Here is a 21,780-nt window from a genome sequence, read left to right on the forward strand (position 1 = left end):
CAAAAAAAGTTTTGTAAAAGATGAACTGCCTTCTCGAAATATACAGTAGTCCTGGGGTTCCAGGACTTACTGCTTAACCTAAGAGTTTCACTGAGGCTGCCCTTTGTGCTAACTAAAGGCACAAGGCACGTTCTCTTCTTGCACCTTTGGGGCAAAGTATTTTGCAAGCATTTCAAGGGCAAAGGCAAAAATGTCTACAAGACTGCGTGCAGCGAGCTAGGTTTCCTGCAGAAACAAGGTTCTCTACAATCAGAAAGCGTACTCTTGGATGAAGCAACGCCGGAAGACACATCGCAGATAAGACGTACACCTCTCTGTCTGACCTGTAAATGAAAATCCCAACACCTCCCCCCAGCGTGGCTGCGCTGCGCGCGGTTTCAGGTTCACTGCCCAGGGCCGCGGGGCAGGGCGCGCCGCCAGCGCGCGTGGGGAGGATCCTCGTCGCCAGGCTCGTCGGCGCCGTAGTCCTCGTACTCGTCCGCCGTCCGCTCGGGCTCCACCGGCACGATGAAGGGCTCCCGCTCGGGCAGGTAGGCCCCGCCCTCGGGCACGTACGGCTCTGTCCGATTCAACATTACAGTTATGGCATGATTTGGAAGGCACACACACAGCAAAAGCTAAATCATCACCCGAGGTGATGGCAATCCAGTCTTATCTCATAGCTATAAATAGAGAAGTTACAATGTCCTGATTACGTCCATTTGCTGAGAGAATTTGCTGATGATCAAATAATGAAATGGCACTTTTTTTTTTTAACCTTCAAGGATCCAGCGGTAAATACAATCATTGCACAAATACCTGGGAAGGGTCAGAGGCTGGGCCAAATAACTGTAAACGCAGAAACCTAGGTAGGATTTTCGCAACTGTGCAGGAGTTCAAACTCCTCAATTCAAAGAACAATTTGGAAAGATGAGGAGATAAGGGAAGGTTTTATTGGCTCCTAGAAACTGAACGCTGGAGGTGAGAATCAACTATCACCAGGTAATATACAGTACATGACATTTTCTGTGGCTGTCTCTCCCACAGACTGAGTTACAGTCGGTGGGTGAGGAACACCAGTGACGACAGTTAAACAGGAAGAAGAAAAAGTGGCTATAAAACTTTGGTTTGAAAATTGCAATTACAAAACCCAAATGAGAGTACATGTACAAAAAATAATAATAGTAAGACACATGCCCTGAATCAGACACATCGCTAACAAGCAAGAGATGAGGAGATTCCATTCGGTGTTATTCCGGCATAGAGCAAGCAGCAGGCTTGGATGCAGAAGCTTATTGTAGAATTGTTAAGTGATTTTAGTGGACAGGATCACATACAAATCATTTACAAGCCACAATTAGTTTATTATTTACATAAGACATTTCCCTTTAACCAGGTTAATTGTTTTTCTCCAAATGGCATAATCTCCGCTGGTTAGTAGTTTTATTATGCGCCTCTTTCACAACTGAGGCTCCTCATGGTTGTGTGTTTGAACTTTTTTTTTTTAATAATACTTTTCTATATTATTACTGAAATGCATCAGGCTTATAAACTAACACCACTGCTTTTGTCTCATTCAAGTTAGTATAAAGAGTCTCCACCCTCCTTTATGATGTCCACCCGGTTCTTTAACCATATATCTGTGGTGAAATTTCCATACAGACTCATTTCCTAATAAGCACGTGCGCAAACATCTCAGAAACAGGATTTTCATGTATTCAAACTGTAAGCAGCACTGGCGACTTAGAAAATTTGTTAGCCGGAACCTGAAACAGGTCAAAGATGATAGTTTTTAAAAGTTGAATTACTATGCAAAAAATATATATACACATCCATCTAAGTATGTAATGGTTAAAAAATATATATATATATATCCATATATTTCCAGTTATTCACACATACCATAAGGCAGAGGTAATTAAAATTTATTTTATAAAAAATTAAATTATAATTTTGTGAATGAGCTGCATGAGAAATTTATATTAAAATTACTACTTTTGGTCATATATAAGTATGCACATAAATATATAGATATATAGATATTTAGATATCAACTACTCATGCACTATTTGCTAGTAGCCAACCATATCAAACAGCAGTATCATTTTTAAAACTTGCAAGATGCTCGAGGGTGCGCTGATGAAAAGGTCACCTCTGACCACAGCATGAGTTTCTTATTCCCAGATCAGCATATCTCCCTTGTCTCCACACTCCCCAAAATCAGGCGTAAGACACCTGGCCTCTGTAATTGTCAGACACTAGATATGCACTACCAACTCCTTAAAAGAAAAAAATTAAGTCCCAGATTTTAGGAACATTAATTCTATGGACAGGATGAGACAGTGTATTATTTTCAGTTGTCTGCACCATGTCAGCAAAAAGTTTGCCTCAACATCAGATTCCCAAAACAATTTTTTAGTATGTATTCTTGATATTCTATAATTATATTCACAAATCTCTCTTCTCAATCTTTAGGTTTAAAAAAAAAAAAAAAAGTCATGTTATAGCATTCTTTGAACTCCCAGAAGAAGTAAGGAGAGATTTATGATGTGATTGGGCAAATGTAGAAATATAGGAAGGAAGAGCAAATAACCATTTGACCCCTAACAGTGAAGTCATGTTTTATGCTTTGAGAGAGAACAACATTACTGCATAATCAAAACACACAACTGAAAGAGTTTATATCTTCAAAAAATCCTCAAATCAACCTTCCTTCAATCCTAGGGAACTTCATTTCCATAAAGGTTCTAAATTCAGGTGAATTTGGGTTCCTACAATGGCAACAACATACCTGGATAGCCTTGCCCATTGTATGGGATGCTGGCACACTGGGATGAATCACAGTATCCAGGAGGACCTGGGGGGCCTCGGATACCTGAGTTTCCAGGACGACCTGGGGGGCCAGGAGGACCTCTTGAACCTGTGGACCCTGGTGGACCCGTTCTGGATTCTCCTTGTGGACCTAGTATGGGATTAAAACAGAGATTTCCCCTCTTGTCAAATACATCTCCTGAGGCAGTCCACAATTCTTCCACACCACCACTGCCTCAAGACTACATGATGCACTAGTGTATGGTAAGAAAATATTTCCTTAAGAAATCACCAGTATGAACCAAAGTGTGAAACTTTCTTACCAGTGATCCATCAAGAATTAATGACAGAAATACAACTACTTTAACGATTGTATCCAAAGAAAACTGACTTACCAAGAATTAAGCCAAACTAAAGATCCCAGTGAGTTCCCTGGATGGTTCCCACTCTTACAGAGATAAAACTATCTGAAGGAAATGGTTATATTAGCCGTGTTAGACTGCCAGGAGAACATGGGAGTGCCTGCCCCACACCTCCAGACTATGTAAAGTAATGTTATTTCTGGATCAAGTTGTACGTATTTATGGTTAACACAAATGTAAAGATTTAACCACTAGGGCTGACCTTGGTTACAGGGTCTCATGGACCTTATAACGAAGAAAAACAAGAAGTCATTTTCAATCTAGTAAATGAAATGCATAAAACAACTGGACAACTATTCTTTCTTTCTAAAACATCAATAAAGAAACTGTGAATGAAATCTTGTAATGTGTCAGGATTTTTAGTGAGAATATGTTTTCTCAGCCGCTAGCAACATCTTGAAGAATACTAGAAGAAACAGGAAATAACACCATCCTTAAAGGCTATGTGGCCAAACAAAACAAATGGGAATTCCATAAAAAGGAAAACAGTAACCCTCTGTGTCATTAAAACCCATACCCTCATATATTAAAGTTACAGTGAGTGCTTAATATAACACATTCAAACATTTTTTTTTTTGAACAAAGAGAACATAAAAATGAGCAGGTTTATACAGATTGAACTTCTTGCTAAAATATATTCACAATGACAGGCCTGCCTGAAGCTAACAGGATGAGATTGTGAATCTCTTAGGGTTGTATACTCTCAGTATTTATGCTGTTTACTTATTTGATTTACTACCAAACGTACCTGGGGGGCCAGGCAGCCCTCGAGGTCCCGGAGATCCAATACCCCTTTCACCCTTCTCTCCCGGCAAACCTAAGGGAGGACAGAAAGAGAACAGGGAGAAAATTATCTGGAAACATGTAGTTTTCATCTTAACTGATAATACTTAATTCGAGTAATTCACTTCTTTTAGTGAAAGCAGAAACTAATTTTTCACAGAAGTTCACTCTTTAAGCCAAATTCTTTCTAGACATTTGGGTAATTCCAGATTCATGGCCAAGAAACAAATCTGGCTACAAGTCAGGGGGAAAATTATTTGAAGAAAACAAACATGTCTATTATATATATTTTTTTAGAAATAGTAATTAAGAACAGGAATCTTGACTACATAGTTACAACTCATTCAGACACATCTTAAAGGTAGCTCTTTAATAGCTCTATTGCATAGCATCCAAACCGTTAGAATTATAGAAGTATCTAAATTTTCCCCAGAATATTAACTGCTGCTTTGACAAAAGGGAACACCCAGCATCCCGAAACATCTGGAATTAAATAATTCTATTTTTCTTCTTTTCCTTCAATGACACTTATCTACCATGAAATTAAAGCCAAACAAACACGTAAGACCAGTGCCAAGCCCTGAACAAAGGAACTAAAAGAATTTGGATCTAAAACTGTAAGGCTGCTCAAGTACATTCTAAGTACATTCAATGTACATTAAGCACATTGCTAGTCACAATAATTAATATTTTAGCATCTGAGTTTGCCAAAATAGTTTTTCCCATCAACAATAACAACAAACAATCAGAACACAGCATTATCTTTACTGAGATCTCCTGACAAAATCCTCCCATGTTCTAAGATACGGATCTCTATGGCCTGCGGCTGCCTAAAGAAAATAACGGGTTCGTGGACACACAGTTTTTCTGGGGCTGTCCAAACAAGAATAATTAAAGCAGTTTGCCAAGTTCAGCCTTCCACGTGTTTTTCAACCTGACCCAGATCCCCCACTTGCAAATTCCTTTCTTTAGCCCTGTACATCGGCCAGAGATGCCCACCTCGTTCACCTGGGGGCCCCTGCATCCCTGGTGTGCCAGGGAAGCCTGGTCGCCCCCCAGGTCCCGGTTCTCCTCTGGCTCCTGCACTGCCAGGAGGGCCTGGGGGACCCGGTGGGCCTGGTTGGTTGCGATTGGAGTGATAATCATTTGGAATCTGATTCAGCATCTGATTGAATCTGCTCATCTGACCTACAAACAGAAATAAGACTTGTTAGTAAGAAACCCAGTAGGGAAGGGATGAGATGGTGAAACTCTTCTCTTAGTGTCTAGTGAAATCCATCTCTATTCCTCCCCCTCCAGGACACATTCTAATTAGAAGCCTAAAAATAAAATAAAACACTCCAGTCATCTAGGACAAAATGATTCCTGATAAACACGTGTCTCCACAAAAATACTGACCAGTAAGCCACAGCATTACTATAAACGTAAAAGAATGGTAAAAGTTTGATATGGCTCTGATATAAAGCCCTGTGGTTTGCCAGATGATGTCATTCAAAAGAGAACCTTTCTTGAATTAAGCAATTTTTTGTGTGCATGTACCTAGAATGATAATCAGGCTTTCGTGTAAATTGGAATCGCGTATAGGATACATTGAAAAATACAGATCTCTGGGCCTCATCTCCAAAGACAATAATTCACTATGTTTAGGGTGTGGCCCAGGAACACTCATTGTTAACGAGCAATATAGGTGATTTATGCAGGTTTCCCTCAGGATCACACTTCAAGAAACACTGTTAAGAATTCTGAAATAGCAAACCCTGAGTTTAAAGCCATGTTGTTTGTAGGCACTGAGCTTTATTACTTAATAGGCTTCATAAAATAAGAAGAAAGAGTCTGTGAAAAATAAGGAGGCAATAAAAAGGTCACCACCAATATGTACTTTCTATGATCAAATTAATCTTGATGGGCCCCCTTTCCTTAAAGTCATAGAATAATTTAAAGTTTATAACTTTAAAAATCCAGTGTTTGCTGCTTCTACATGTATCCTGATGAAGATCAGTAAAAATCCTAACAAGGAAATTGAAAAGCCCTTTCAAAATATGATTCTGTATCAGATTAAGTATAGGATACAGGCTATTATTTTACTTTGGGTTCTTGTCTTATCTTAATGACAGTCATTAACATATGACTAGTTTTAACCGACCAGATACAAAACCAAGAATGTATAAAAATAAGAGATCATCACAATGAAATAGAAATATATATCTTAGAAACTCTGTGACTCAAACTCTGCATTTTCCTGCAACAAATTTAAAAAGCATTCATACATTAAAAATAAAAGAAATTTTACCACTTATCAATTGTTCACAGACTTGTCTTGCAACTGCTCGCATCATGTTCTGGGAAGCAATGTCTCCCTTGTTGATCAAATCAATGAGAATCATTAGCATATTATTTCTATAGTTTCAGACTTCAATGTTTAACACACAAAATAAAACAGTAAATCAGATTTTAAGAAATACATACTCTATCGCCCTTCTCTCCTTTCAATCCAGATGGACCCTGAAATACAGGAATTTTGTAGATTAGAAACTGACAAACATGATCTAAAATGATTCACGAACAGACATGATGATGAAAGAGAGCAAGGTCTGCTTTCTAACAGATTAGCAAAATGACACTTCATATTTATATCCATCTTACTTGCATTTTGCTTGTCTGTAAAAAGGAATCTTTCTGTCCTTGTCTCTCATAGAAGCACGTATCCTCCAAATTAGTGCTGAGATGTGAATTTTATGATTACACATTTAGAAATTATGTAGTCTGCATGCATTTATGATGCCATTTGCAATATAAGCCTGGAACTAAAATAGAGATGAGAAATTGCCCTTGGTACCATTACTCTTTCCTTTACATCACCATGGCTGGGTAGCTCAGATTGCTTCTGTAGATTGTCCATGAGGTTAATCTTGGTTCAGTTCTAGTAAGAACCAGTGGGAATTGAGTCAATTTCCTAACTAAATATATATCTCTAACTTCTTGCAATTATTTTGTGTGTGTGTGTGTGTGCACTGAGTATAAAAGGAACCATGTGTCTCTCTTACTAAAGTGGTCCCGCATCTAAACGCAGCCACAGAATATTTGTCCCTACTCTGTCAAGCCTCTCACTGGCCATGAGAGGATCTTGAAAAAAGTTTTCTATAGTGCCAGAGGGTTTTATTTTTCCATAATGTGTTTCTAGGCTGCCAATTGCTATCATGAAAGGAACATCTAAACCATTGACAAACCCACTGCTCACGTAATGTCCCAAACCGAACCACCTCTTACAGTCCCTAAGAATTTTGCCTAAAGAACTCCAATATCTTCCTCACTGCTCTTCCTGTTTTCCCATTCTTCCTCTCTAGAGTCTATTTTCCACACAGAAGCCAGAGTGATATCTTTAAAAGGAAAATAAGATTAGGTCACTCTTTTAGCTCTAAGCGCCCATCATACTTAGCACGAAATAAGAATTACATATCTTGGGCTAGATGGTCCACACAATCACCTTGTCCAGCTCTCTGGTCTTGCCTGCTACTCTTCTTCCCCTCAACTCCCTTCAGTTCAGGTACACAGGCCTCTCTGTGGTTCCTTTCATATGCCAGACTCATTCTTCAATCATTCTTCACTTGAGGCTTTTGTTCATACCTGGATCTTCTTCCCACAGATTTTCAAACAGCTCTCCCTCCATCCACTCCAGTGTCACCTCCTACGACAGGCTCCCTGACCACTATATCTAAAATAGCCACCTTCTCACTATCACAATTACTCCCTTGGCCCTCACTCTGCTTCTTTTTCTTCACATCACTCAACACTGCTAGAAACTATATTGTTTATGTACACGTTTTGGTCTATATCCCCCACTAGAATCCCCATGAGGGCCAGGACTTTGTCTTGTTTACTGTTGTATCCCCAGACCCCAGAACACAAGAACATGTACTAGCACATTTAGTCACTAAACAAAAAGGTTTTGAGTCAATGATAAAAAATATTCCACAAGAAGTTCCTTGAAACATCCGCCCTACAACATCATGTGTTACAAGTTAGCGAGAAGATACCAACTGCTTACAAGAGCTAATGATATAAGCCAACAGCCAAGCTCTCTGCTAAGACCTTTCTATACCCATCTGCTAGTTTTAGTTTTAGAAATTAAAGGTAAGTTAGAAAAGAGAAGAAAAGGAGGAACAATTTTCTACTTTAGAAGGATGAGGAAAATAAAGGGGAAAAAGAAGGTAGGGAAGGTCCAAAAAATGTTACCAAATGATAAGAAGAAACTGGAGTTTGGTTCTCCCTTTGCCAAAACTCTACACTCCCTTTGCCAAAATTCTACACTCTTACAGAAACGCTACTGTTACTTAGTTTGGAGCCTTCTGTAAATTGCAAGGAATTTCTGTTTTGTTTTGTTTTACATTTACTGCTACTTTGAGATTGTTCCTGGTGTGTGTGGTTTTTTTTAATTTACTGCCACTGTGAGATTGTTCTAGTATATATGATTTGTAGAAATCATCTTTATTGCCAGTATCTAGAGATCGCATTTCAAGTAAAGGAAGCAGAAATTTCTTTTAGGTTTCTAGTTCCAGCCATCAATTACATCTGGTATATTCTTATGTAAGACTCCATTTCAGTAATACTCAAATGAAATAGAATTGTGAATGGGTAGAAAAGTTCCATGTGCTTTTAACTGCTCTTGTGAAGTTCCTGCTATGATTCACTGAGGAAAAGAGAGTAATAAATTCATGTGCTAGGGTATACACAGATTGTAAAATATATCAGGGGTCCTTTCATCTTAATGCTGCTTGCTTAATTTTATGTAAACGTAGAAGGCAGGCCGTGTCACATAAAGATTCTACCCTAAGTTTCTTTGACATTAGACAGTTTTTAAACTTGGGTTTATATAATTTGGACAATACTTAAAAAAAGAGTTCCGTCCCGAGAACAGCCCTGATAGATTAGTGTCATTGCTAACAGTTGGACTTACTTATCTTGGAGATAAATTTTTATGTTTTAAAATTCATTTCAGACAAATAAACTGCTTAAAATAAATTCACACTTCACACATACAAATAAGAAAAAGGTTGTAAAGAAGAATATGATGCTCAATGTTCATTAAAAATACTTCTGGATTGGCAATTTTAGAACTTCAAATTCAGTTTTGGAGGTACCAACGTGGAAATGCCAGATATGCATAATGCCATTATTTTAACCAGGCCATCTGACCAAAAGGAAGTTAAACTGTATGTGAATTGCAGCAGGACAGTATAAAAAAGTAAAATAGCAGAGCAGAGAAATCCTTTTAATCCTAGGACTACTGTCTAGCAGATGAAACAGAAATAACCAAATGCATGGCCGGCTGACACTCATCAAGGGTTACCATCTATAAACTACAAATGAAGGCACCATGCACCATCATGTATTTTTCTATCTTAAGCAGCATACCGCTCCTAAATAAAAGAATCGTTCTGCTGACCCAGCTTTGAGTGTTTATACAGTGCAGAAATATGTGTCTTGGCTCAAAATCCCATTCTCCTTTTAAAGAAACCCTATGACCACAGTTTTCATCCCAGAATATTATAACTCAGAGAGAAAAACTTTAGAACTGGTACCAAGTTAAATCCATGGGTTTCGCATAGTTTCAACAAATGCTTCAAACACATTACAGAAGAGATAACATAAATACGCCAAAGCCTTGGCAACATCCTCATTATTTATGGCCACAGAGAAATGACTCCAGACATGCAATCTGTCCACTTACTGGTCTGCCATGGTCTCCAGGTTTTCCTGGTTTCCCACTAGGTCCTGTGACTCCTGGAGAGCCTGGGCTTCCCTGAAATACACAGGCGGAGAAAGGGAATGATGCGATGAAAGAAAAAGCCCATCTAAAGTAAACTAACAAATGTGGCCAGCTCTAAAAGCCTGTAACAGAAACAGCATACAATAGAGAGAGTAAAACCAAATTTTAAGATAGCACGAAAGAAAAAATTTTGAAAATTTCTCAATATTTATGGTGTGTATAGTTCTAAAATATATTTTAAGACCACTTGAAAAATATATAGATACATACAATCAGTTTCACAATTCATAGACTGCGATTCTCATAAATTGGTTACAAAATGAATTTGCAGAAAGCAATCCCTATTTTTTTAGTTCATTTCTATTACAAAACCGGGAAACCCCTCAAAAGACAGTAGTGAAAACTTTGGTTGGGGAAGAAATTAAGAAAGTAGCTGTGTCTATGCTAAATCAGGTACCACCGTGGCACAGTCTTCCCTTGTTGCTGGGAGTCTTGGTCTCAGCCTAGAAATTCACTATTTCGTTGGTGCCTTCTCTAAACTTCCACTTTTTTCTGTCATCTCAGCACCCTTCACCTCCTCCAAACCATAGCTTTTAACACAGTTTCAAAAATCTTAGCCATATTTTAGTAGAATATATATAATATCTACTAACCAATACTTTATGTTCTAAAGCCTAAAATTTCCTTAAAATTGATCATCAAATTCTGTAAAACAAATAATCCTTTACTTCATCAATTATGCAAATATTAAGCTCTGTAGTAAGTATTTAAAATACAAGTTTACTATACATTTAAACTCTCCTTTACCTGAGAACATATATAATGTTGAATGTTCATTAAACATCAATAATTAACATTTTTTAACATATGCCCTCATGTCTTCATATCCTGCCATAAGACATGAAGATCATCCATCACTTCAGACAAGTTAATTATGATGTCACCTGGATGCAGGCATATAGATGCCACTCTCAAAATCACTGGCTTTGGTGTTTTCCCCAAAAGATCTTAATTAGAAGATCTAGGGTAAACTTACTTCCTCAGAATGACTGATAGTGTTCAATAATAAATGCCCTTAAAACTGAAATGTCACACACCATAGCTTATCAAAATTTTAGAATAGGAAGTAACCGGTAAGGTCTTAAAACCCCACCACTCGATGTGGGGCTGGAAGGAACTGGGGCACTAGCCAACTAGTGGTCAAGTCACTTAGGAGTATTTTTCTATTTTTCAAATGTAACTTGATTAAACAGACTCTGTATTTTAACACATCTGTTTTCTCCAGCCCATTTTGATTTAGGAAAATAAAACAAACAGCTCCCTTGACAGTGCACCCCATAGTACAGATAGAATGTGCCTCAAAAGCCAGGTTACTGGGTTTTTCCCTAGCAAATGGGGGTAGGGATTTTGGGGTGGGGAGACAATAATGTAACCCATTCAGTTCTTACCGGTGGCCCAGGGGGTCCCCTGGGTCCCATTGCACCATCTTTTCCAGTAAAGCCCTATTGTAAACATAAAATTAATTATGAATTAGTGAAATAATGACCAAGTGAAAAGGAAAGATGCTAAAGAGACTGGTAAGAGTGAAGGGTGAAGTATTTAACCCAGCTGCAAGTAATCTTTCAGTACAAAAACAAATATACCCCCAAAATGCTTCCTAATTTAAGCTATGCCTTTGCTGATCATTTTAAGAGTCAAACTAGTCTTCTCCAAAGAAGGAGACTCCTTTCATAAAGATGCTAACTTTTGCTTTTGTGAGACTGTAAGGAAGCCTAAAGGAAGACTAACCTCTCTACTGAAAAAGTCAGCGTCGACAAACTGGTCCAGAAAGAATCAAAGTGGGATGAAAAGAAATGTTGCTGAGAAGAGCAACATAAAAGCTGAAGGAGAGGCCAACCACCTGATTCAAAACTGTCCCGTTTCCTAAGCAATGGCCAGCCAGTTAGGGAAGGACTTCCCATGTCCCCACTGCTGGTGAACTTCTCTCCCCCACCCCAGAAAAGAGTGAAGTTGTCTTGACTGCCTTCCACGCGAAAGAAAGGAAATCCTCAGTCTTCAGCTAATTTTTTAGTGGTTTGCTGCTCCTCATCTTGCATGAAAGACCAGATCCGCACAAGTGTCAGGTTGACTGGGAAGAGAGATGTGCCCCAGGAGCACCGCGCGTTGCTGCGCAGGCTTGCTCGTTGGCTCTCACGACCTGCCTCCATTCGGTGCCAAATGACCTCTGCCTCGCATGAGTCACTCTGCTACCCAGTTAGCATTCATCCCAACAGAGAGATCCCTGAAATTCAGCAGAGGATTTCTGAGTCAGGTCTTTTTTATAGCTCTTGCATTCCTCTGTCAAAGGAGATTTTTGTCTCATTTTCTGCAGGGAGTAAGAGTGATAATTTCATCCATATTCTTGGATTCTAACAAAAATCAAGAGCCTTTGGATAACTGCCTGGTCTAAGTATCCATGCTTCCATTGGTTTTATAACAGAGGAAGTTTAAATTATTTCCTTAAAATTGTGTTAGAAATATTCCACCACCACTACTCTCCGATTTTTTTCTCCAGAAACTTATACAGATAAAGATTTCAGAATGTTTTCTGGGAGCCCCAGGTCTGCTTCACAAAAAACAGACTCCAAGTTCACCTGATGTAACATCAACATTGCTTCTGAGAGCCACTTAAGAAACAAAAATGCTCTGGTGGTATTGCTTAGACAGTTTGAATTGCACGTCTTCCATCTAAATTTCTCCAGCGTCTAAGACACTCTTTTGTTTATTTGTTTAGGTGAGTATTATATTTCTGAATAATTCTCCTTCCTAAGAACTTCCTGATCAACCATTTTCTCTTTTTTCCCCCAGCTTTACTGAAGTATAATTGACAAATAAAAGTTGTACATATTTACGATGTACCTGTTTTGATATGCGTATACATGGTGAAATGATTACCGCAACCAAGATAATTGACATACACATCACCTCACATAGTTCTCATTTTTTGAGTGTGGTGAGAACATTTAAAGATCTACTCTATTTGCAAATTTCAGGTACACTATATAGTATTATTAACTATAGTCACCATGCTGTACATTAGATCTCCAAAGATCATTCATCCTGCATAACAACTCCAACATAGCCTTTTTGTAGCCTTTTTCCAACATCTCTCCATATCCCCCTCGCCCCTTACCCTTGGCAACCACCATTCTACTAGTTGCCTCCATGAGTTCAACTTTTTTTAGATCCCATACATAAGTGAGATCATGCAGTATTTACCTTTCTGTGTTTGGCTTATTTCACTTACACTAAGGTCCCCCAGGTTCAAGTTTCATCCGTGTTGTTGCAAATGACAGGATTTCCTTCTTTCTTAAGGCTGAGCATTTTATACATATAAAGTGTCCATCTATGAACACTTAGATCTGATCAACCATTTTCTTTTAGAAGAGACATATATCTAAGTTGGGGTGAAGAAGAGCTTATCCTAATGTCCTCAGGTCTAACTGAGCCATCTGCATAACTTTGTGATAAATTTTATTTTTTTTTCTCCATTCTCAAAGCGGCAGTGACTTTCAAAGCTGCTTCCCTCTAGGTGAGGTTGGATGAGAAGACCTATGGTTGTTTTCATAGGTGCACATGTATTAGATACCTATTCATGTGGTTCTTTTGTTTCTCTCTAGTGGTCCCCAAAGCTGTGCCTCATTTTGAAAATCATCTATGCTGAAGACAACCCATGTATCCAATTCCTACCAACTCCATCTTGGTAACAAGTCTTCCTGTCTCACTGTGGTCTTTGGGCTTGCTCTTCTGACCTTTCTTCTCTTCTCTTCCAACACAGAATTCAGGTTTCTTTTCCTTCCTTCCTTCCTTCCTTCCTTCCTTCCTTCCTTCCTTCCTTCCTTTCTTCCTTCCTTCCTTTTCTTTCTTTCCAGCCCAGATGCCTATACCAAAGTCTATCTAACTTTCCAAAGTTTATGTTCTATCAGCTGTGCGCCCTGTTTTCAGCGTTAGTGATAGGGAACTAGGGAGTAGGTAGGTGAACAAGGCTGAGCGTAAAGAGGGGAATGATTTCCTGAGAAGCTTCCTCACTCTCAAGCTGGGAGATCTGGGTGGCCTCACCACAAAGTTGGAGTCACAGATTGGAGTTTGAAAGTGAAAAAGCAAAAAAGCATAGAATCTTCCCACTCCCTCATTTTTCTTGAAACAGTGATGGTGTCAATGGCTACCTGTCCCCAGTTCAGGAAAAGCCTTTTGATGGGACATCCCTGGCAACCCATCATTTCTGCACGAAGCCCACACTGGGTGGCCATGATGGGCCCAACAAGACTTTCGTAACAGCACCAAGTGAGTCAGTCCATCATCACTTCTTGATTGCAGTGTCTTTGGTTTTGCTTTCTAATTGAATAGACTGACTTGTCACCTCTGCAATCTCACTACTGTCCTTTATTGTAAAATAATTCTTCATTAATAGGCAACAATGTGATATCATTGCCAACATCATCATAGCCTGCCTGAGAAAACTTACTCTATCTCCTGGAGGTCCCATTGGTCCCGGTGGGCCAGGTAATCCGGGGGTTCCCTACACAAAAGAAAACAAACAAGTGAAATGCTATAATATACTTCCTATATGGGAAAACATACTTTTTGTTCTTCAAAATGCTTGAAAAAAATTCAGGGGGCTCTGAAAAGAAGCAGAAAACCAGGACCAAGCCCAGTGCCAGCCATATAGTGGATGATCATCAGTATGCCCACACTTGAATTGAACAGCACAAATTTGACAACTAAGACTAGGGTATGAAATGGAAATAATGCGATGCACATAGCCTGGCTTCTGCTTTGCTGCCTCCTCTGGGTTCACCTTTTGAGGCACTACAAGGGCAACTTTTCAAACAGCACCTGACAAGTAAAAAAAGAGGTAGCTTCAAGAACAACTCACGGTCCGGCCGGGAAGTCCTGGCTCTCCAGCATCACCTTTCATCCCTTGGCGACCCTACAGCAGCAATGGGAAAACAGTCCTCAGGCATTTTACAGAGATGAAGTGAAAAGGGGAGACAGGAGTCACTTCTGAAATCTCTATCACTTCATAAATACAATGTAAACACATTTGGAAGGTAGACAAATAAATCATTTTTCAGATTGATGCTCACTTTTTAAGCTATAAATGCTGTGTTCTGATTTCCATTTGTAATATTAAAGGATAATTTTATATAATTATGGGACAATATACCTACTTTAAATGAACATAGTTTAACATAAGGTATTTTCATAGGAATAAAATTTGAAGGGAGAAAAACTATTTTTTATTTAATATATTTAATTAGTTGCTAATTTTAATAGATATTCAATGAAGTGTTATAATTTTGGTCTTTATAACTACATGCTAGAAAACACTTGTCATAAAGGCAAAGTAGAATTAATTAAAACTGAAATATTTAATTTAATAATAGCAGTAAGAAAGGTAAAAGCCCCAAAAGTCCCTTTTGGACACAAGAAGCTAAAAGTAGATTCAGGCAACCCTTTTGAGTGAGAAAGCCCTATCCCTCCACATGTCTCATTTCCAGCTTTATCTGGTATCAATTATTTTTCCTCTAAGTGCCAAGAAAATGTATCTGTCCTATATTAAGGCATCTTAAAAGGGAGTTTAGACTTGAATTTAAAACTATGCAGTTATCATATTCTTATTCATATGCTGTATTCTTTTGTTTATTTTAAGGTATAGAAAAAAATGTTAGTAGCTAAATAAAATATGAGTCTTAAAAGGTAAAAACACCTTTTATAACTTCAGATGAGCTTTTGGAACAAAAGGTAAACATTTCATTAAAAAGTTTTTTAAGGGGCGCCTGGGTGGCTCAGTCGGTTGAGCGTCCAACTTCAGCCCGGGTCACCATCTCATGGTCCGTGAGTTCGAGCCCCGCGTCGGGCTCTGGGCTGATGGCTCAGAGCCTGGAGCCTGCTTCCGATTCTGTCTCCCTCTCTCTCTGCCCCTCCCCCATTCATGCTCTGTCTCTCTCTGTCTCAAAAATAAACGTTAAAAAAAAAAATTAAAAAAAAAAAGTTTTTTAAAGAAGTAGTGACCTAGATAGACAATGCAAGCTTGCCTTGAGGTCATAAATATTAGCAAAGGGTTGCCACACACTGAAAGTAATTTCAAAGCCTTCAGGATGTTGAAGTATATATGCATTACTTATTCATTTTTAAAGGTCAAATTAGTAGCAATAATTTTATCTACACATTTAAATATTATTACATGCACTATTTGCATATCTGAAATCATAATCATAGAAGTTATCTCAATGGCCGACCTTGTTGAGTTCTCAGGAAACATTTGAGTTTGGCAAAATACAGTAAAAAATATTCTAGTTCAACTTAATGTTAATCTACCATCCTCACTGAAATACAGAAAGCCTTTGTGCTTACTTGTTCTCCTGGAATGGAGAGTCCGTTGGGTCCCTGGGGGCCTGGGGGACCCTGGGGGCCTGGAGGACCTGTATCTCCACGAGGGCCAGGGGGCCCCTAAAGCATACAAGAGAGAAACAATCACAAAGTCACATAATGACCTTCCAGTGCTAACATCCAATCAGAAGTCTGTCGGTGTGTCTTAAGACATCAGTCATATAATGTTTGCAAACATTTTCGAAATCTACACACCTATAAAAGCATTTATTAATGCCATTCCTTTCTTCCCTTTACTATTCATTAAAGAACAATTCAAGTGCAATAAATTCATAAGAGCACTTATATTTCCAAAAGTCCCATTAGAAGCAGATTTGTAAAAGAGGTAAAACACACTGGATATGATATATTCATAAATTTATACTCAAGAATTCATATGAGATCAAACCTTGAATTTCAGTGGATTTTCTTAGTTTAGGCTGGTCCTGCTTTCTCTTAGACTTGGCCTTATTTCTGGAACTAATGTGTATATAAAACAAGCAAGGAAAGAACAGATATCCACTAAGAAGATGCTCTATGCTGGAGCTTCTTTGCAACATGCCCAGGTAGAAAAGGTACAAACTCGGAGTCAGGGAACTGGGTTATCATCCCAGCCTCACCCTTTCCTAACTGGGTTAGCTTATCATTAGTAATATCATGACTAAAAGCACACATCATCTGCATAATATATTGCCCTAATAAGCTTGAGTTATCTTATGGAAGACAAGTATGGACCTGGTAGAAAAGGGCCGGTGACCCCCCACTGAACATATACATGGCTGCTCAGCTCTTTCTCTGAGACAGGGTGAAAAAAAGAGCCGCAGAACTTCTCCCAACTCCCTCCAGCTTTCTGGTGGGGCTCTGCCCCCTGTGGGTCTCCCAATGATTGGATTACCTGCTCTATTTCTCCATGTTGTAGCAGAACCCTTAGGTTCTTCTGCAGATTTCCTATGTGTAATTCCTATAGCAGTGAGATGCCTTGGACATTTCTTTCTCTGGCTAGTCTAATCCATCATCTTGACATCCAGAGACAAGACTGAGGTAATTATATTACCTAAGGCACACTAAACTTGAACTAACTTGCTCAAGGTCACATATCCCCTTAGTGGAAATTTTAACAATCAGACTTCAACATATACACGAAAACTTAAATGCACCATAAAATATACTTACAACTGCCCCACTGATACCTCTTTCACCTCTGGGACCTTTAGCACCAGGTCCTCCCTAAAATACATAGTAAGAACACATTTTAGGGTAAATATAAGGAAAGTAGGGAGAAGCTGATATACAGAAATTACTTCAAGAAGCAGCATTCTCCAGGCAATTGATACTCCTATGGTTACTTACAAATATTGAAGTGAATTTAACATATCATACAAATACGGGGGGAAAGAGAATTTCATAACTTTGTACATTTTAAGTGTCTCACTTTTACATTCTGAACTTTTCTTAATCGTTAGCAAATTTTGAAATTTATTTGAAAATTTGAAGCTTACTAGAAAAAACAAGCATTACTTAAATACAGCAAGGAGAAGATTCTGTTTGGAGTTATATGAGTGCACATTCTTCAGCGAAAATAATATGCAAAGAGAAGAATATCTTGAATCTTTCAGAATCTCAGAACATGTAGTTTAGTAACTGGAAATCAGAGTTCACTGAACAAAGAGGAAATAAATATGATAATGACATCCAATAATGCTACCTTATTAAAAAATCCTTACTTCTCAAAAACATCTACGTTACATCAGGATATAGTTTTATGATTACAGATATAAATCAGGTAAGTCACTGTTAATAAAAAAATAAATTAATAAATGGTCAATAATTCCAGTGACATTTTATTCTGTATGAGAGAAGCTGGTTTGTAATTAACCTAAAATCAATCTACACTATTTGCTCTGACCTAAGTACAATAAAATTTGTTGTTCTGAGAATCTCTGAGCGATTCCTACGTTAATTAACCATTTTCTTAAAAGAGACCACTAAAGCTTAGAGGTATCACTTCCATTCCACAAAACCAGCCCAGGTCACATGCTGGATTAACTGAATCAAGGGGTTCCACATTGATTAGTGAAATCTATCACTGTAATCTTCAGTGTTGTGCCCCTCCCCCACAAATAGACCTGGTCATAGACTTTTTTTACCCAAGTTATTCCAAACCCCAATACTTTCACCCAGAGTTTATGGTATCATCACATATGTAAATTTCCCTACTTATTGTCATGATGTATCTGCTACATAAGGTATACATATCCTAGGTTCCAAACAAGGTGTTCAGCCTCTCATCCATGGCTCCATAGCATACATACAAGAAGCTTTTGGGAAGTGTTAAGAAATTTTCAAAATCATGGGATTACAGATGGAAACCCAGATTCACATCTCTAAGGGGATAGCTCTTGAATACTAGCCAATCATTCATTCTTGCATGACTAGACAAAATGTGTTCAATGTGTTCAAACTTTCTTCTTGATTTATTCCATTTCAGATCTCGAAACATACCACAAAAAAATGGCCTGTCCCAGAAAAGACAGATGGCTGGAAGCATTTTATGCACTACATACTGGCAAAAAGATGATCACTCCAAAGATTTAAGAGGAAGGCTAGAAGGACTATTTCAGTTTCCTTACCGCAGGGCCTGGTGGACCTGGAGGTCCAACACTGTCCTGTGTACATGTACAAGCATTGGGAAGAGCAGGGCATTTTGCTTCATCTCTCTGAAATTTTGAAAAAGAATATTCACCTATGAATTGAAAGTGAAATGTCTTCCAATCCTCCACCCCCATTTGTCTTACATACACAAGGAAATCCGGTTCTCAAGTTGAAGAAATAATTTGTATTTATCAGTAAAAATAGTCTTATGTTGAATCTTGCTTTGGTCTTTTATGTCTTTACGTTTTACTTTAGGAAACCTTAAATAACGAAGAAATGCTTATAAAACCACCACATAGTCCACTGGTAATTTAATGTGGTTTTCTCTAATCTAGTATTAGAGAAATGCTGAGTATCTCAGATATCAATGCCCATTTTGTTCAGAGTAAGATCTAAAATCCTTTCCATGGCCTAGAAGGCCTTACACATTCTGCAAACCAGCGTCACCTTGCCCATCTCATTGTCTACCACTGCCCTTCCCGTTCACTTTACTCCAGCCCCACTGATCTACTTAATATTTCTCAGATATTTAGGGCACTTTGTGGTCTTAGGACCTTTGCATGTGCAGTCTCCCCTGATTGGAATGCAGTCCCCGTCATCCACATTGTACACTCCCTTACTTCACCAGGTCTCTGCTTAAACCTCACCTCATCACTGAGGGCTGATAGTGCTCACCTGACTCTCTATCCCTTCACCATGATTTGTTTTTTCATCATAAGACTTTCTACTTTGTAATGTAGCATGTATCTACTTGTTAATTCTTTCTCTCTCCTTTCCTTCCACTAGAATATTCACTTCCACTGCTGTAATCCACGCACATAAAATTGTGCCTGGCTTATAATAAATAGGTGCTCAATAAGCATTTGTGGAATAAATAACACACGTTGATCCTGTGGATGTATGTAGCTCACTGCTTGCCAAAAGCATCCACTCCATCATCATGTTCAACTTTGTAGCCACAATGAGGGAAAACCATCATCTCATAAAGTAATATGGTTATGTCTACCCTAAGCCTTAGATGTCCACAAAGGTGATATTTTTTATTCTGTAAAATGCTGATATTTTACAAGCAATAGGAGGGCTTTGTAATTAGTAGATATATCAAACGCCCTGATCCAGCAGACTTTTCTAACTACGCATAACCACTCTGGCTGTTAGGGAGAATTTCAGATGTGGTCTTGTGTATTCCTGGATTTTAAAAGAGGAGGTCACTGGCCTCAGCTGTGGTAGCTGATGAGCATGCACATCGTGCACATCCCTTGGCTCCGTCTTGGAGATTCAGTTGCTGAGTGCTACTTCCTCTCCCAGACCATCTGCATCCGCATCCCTTATTCCAGGAGGGCTTGTAAGACCACGACAACGGTTCCATTCCATCTTACTTACCCTAGAGGGAATATCACAGCATCTGTCTCTACTGGTCCACACCGGACTGCATACAATATCAAAACTCTGGATTTGGAACTGCAAACAACCAACAGAAACATCAGCTAAAGATGCGTGAAAAACATTTCATATTAACAACTCCACATTTTAACCTTTGCCAATTTCTCACAAAGACTCTCTCAAGAGTGCAAACCCTTGAGGGCAATGTGATCCTTACTTCATACGGGAAGAACATAAAAACCTATGCCTAAGAGAACATAAAAACCTATGCCTAAGAGAAGGAGATGTTAAAACAAAATGCATATGTGAAATTCCCACATCTGATTCACTTCCCCGGCTAAAATAAAATGCTTGATTGAGTTTTGTTTTTTTTAAGAAAACATTAATTTCTTTAATTAAGAATTAGGAATGTATTTAATTAAGAATTGGAAGACTACATCCATTTAAATCAACTTTTAAAAGTCCACTCTTGTAGAAAAATAACATTAAAAATAACATTCTTCATTTATTCTAAAATTGATGTTTTCTTTTCATAAATTCTTACCTGGGACTGACTAATAACTTTGATGATTCAGTTTAATTATTTCAACATAGCATATACTTTCTATTTTTCCACATTTAAAAAATAAAGTTATTTTGATAAAAAGGAAAAGGCTGCTTAGATGTAGCCATCCTTTTATAAACCTGTTATAATTGTTCTATTTAAAGAAAAAGACAATATTCAATAAAAAGTCTATGTATAAACTTGTTGAGTCACTGTTGTACATCTGAAAGTAATATAACATTATGTGTCGCCTATATTTTAATTAAAAAAAATAAAAAGGTGCATGCTAAGTGCTTGATAAATCTTAGTTATCATTATTACCATCGTTATTGATTTATAAGATTAGGCACATTAAGTATTCTATTAATCTTAAAAAATGTTTAAATTTAATTAAATTAAAAGTCCAGATGTTTATCACAATATATTAAGTTTGCACTAATGGTTTCTACATTTCAGAATAAAAATTTCACTTGTGAATCTAAGAGAACAAAATCCTGTGTGTGGAAGAAAGCTAAATCAATAAATTTAATATTTATAAGTAAATTTTTTTAAAAAGCCAAAAATGTTAACCTTGCTTTTATTTATTTTTTTAGACCAGAGAGGGGCAGAGAGAGGGAGAGCGAATCTTAAGCAGGTTCCACGCTCAGCACAGAGCCTGACTCAGGGCTTGATCCCATGACCCTGAGATCATGACCCGAGCCAAAATCAAGAGTTGGACACTTAACCAACTGAGCCACCCAGGTGCCCCTAACCTTGCTTATGGATCAATATTATTATTGATTGACATTTAATATAAACTTAATTAGCCTGATACAGTGAAAACTCTAGATTTAAATTTTTACTAATAGACAGCATTATAAATATGGTTGGCATGCTCCCGCCTCAAACTTGAGCCAGTGCAAATTGTGAGTAATGCAGTCAGCTGGCCGCCCTCCTACACTGATCTTCCTTCTGAGACAGATGATGACTCTTCTCAGAGAGAGCACAGGCTCTATGACAGTCACTGTTTGTGTCTGTGTTATCAAGCT

The 21,780-nt window shown here is 38.2% G+C and overlaps 1 protein-coding gene across 4 annotated transcripts in view; it reads right to left on the reverse strand.

Annotated features, from left to right (window-relative positions):
• Positions 1-292: 292 nt before the first annotated feature.
• Positions 293-21,780, reverse strand: part of COL12A1 (collagen type XII alpha 1 chain) — a 115,518-nt gene continuing 94,030 nt past the window's right edge. For 3 of the 4 annotated variants that reach the window (XM_042986676.1, XM_007090120.3, XM_042986677.1), the window contains 14 exons: positions 20,209-20,286; positions 18,804-18,890; positions 17,347-17,400; positions 16,159-16,254; positions 14,678-14,731; positions 14,267-14,320; positions 11,211-11,264; positions 9,724-9,795; positions 6,462-6,497; positions 6,286-6,352; positions 4,995-5,183; positions 3,961-4,029; positions 2,771-2,941; positions 293-559 (listed from right to left, as the gene is read on the reverse strand). In XM_042986676.1, coding sequence (XP_042842610.1) covers positions 384-559; positions 2,771-2,941; positions 3,961-4,029; positions 4,995-5,183; positions 6,286-6,352; positions 6,462-6,497; positions 9,724-9,795; positions 11,211-11,264; positions 14,267-14,320; positions 14,678-14,731; positions 16,159-16,254; positions 17,347-17,400; positions 18,804-18,890; positions 20,209-20,286 — 1,257 coding nt within the window. In that variant the 3' untranslated portion in view covers positions 293-383. Of the gene's footprint in view, positions 560-1,112; positions 1,746-2,770; positions 2,942-3,960; positions 4,030-4,994; positions 5,184-6,285; positions 6,353-6,461; positions 6,498-9,723; positions 9,796-11,210; positions 11,265-14,266; positions 14,321-14,677; positions 14,732-16,158; positions 16,255-17,346; positions 17,401-18,803; positions 18,891-20,208; positions 20,287-21,780 lie in introns of those variants that run through there. The other variant, XM_042986675.1, reaches the window with a different exon arrangement.

Source organism: Panthera tigris, chromosome B2, assembly GCF_018350195.1.
Source record: "Panthera tigris isolate Pti1 chromosome B2, P.tigris_Pti1_mat1.1, whole genome shotgun sequence".
In the NCBI taxonomy this organism is placed as follows: domain Eukaryota; kingdom Metazoa; phylum Chordata; class Mammalia; order Carnivora; family Felidae; genus Panthera; species Panthera tigris.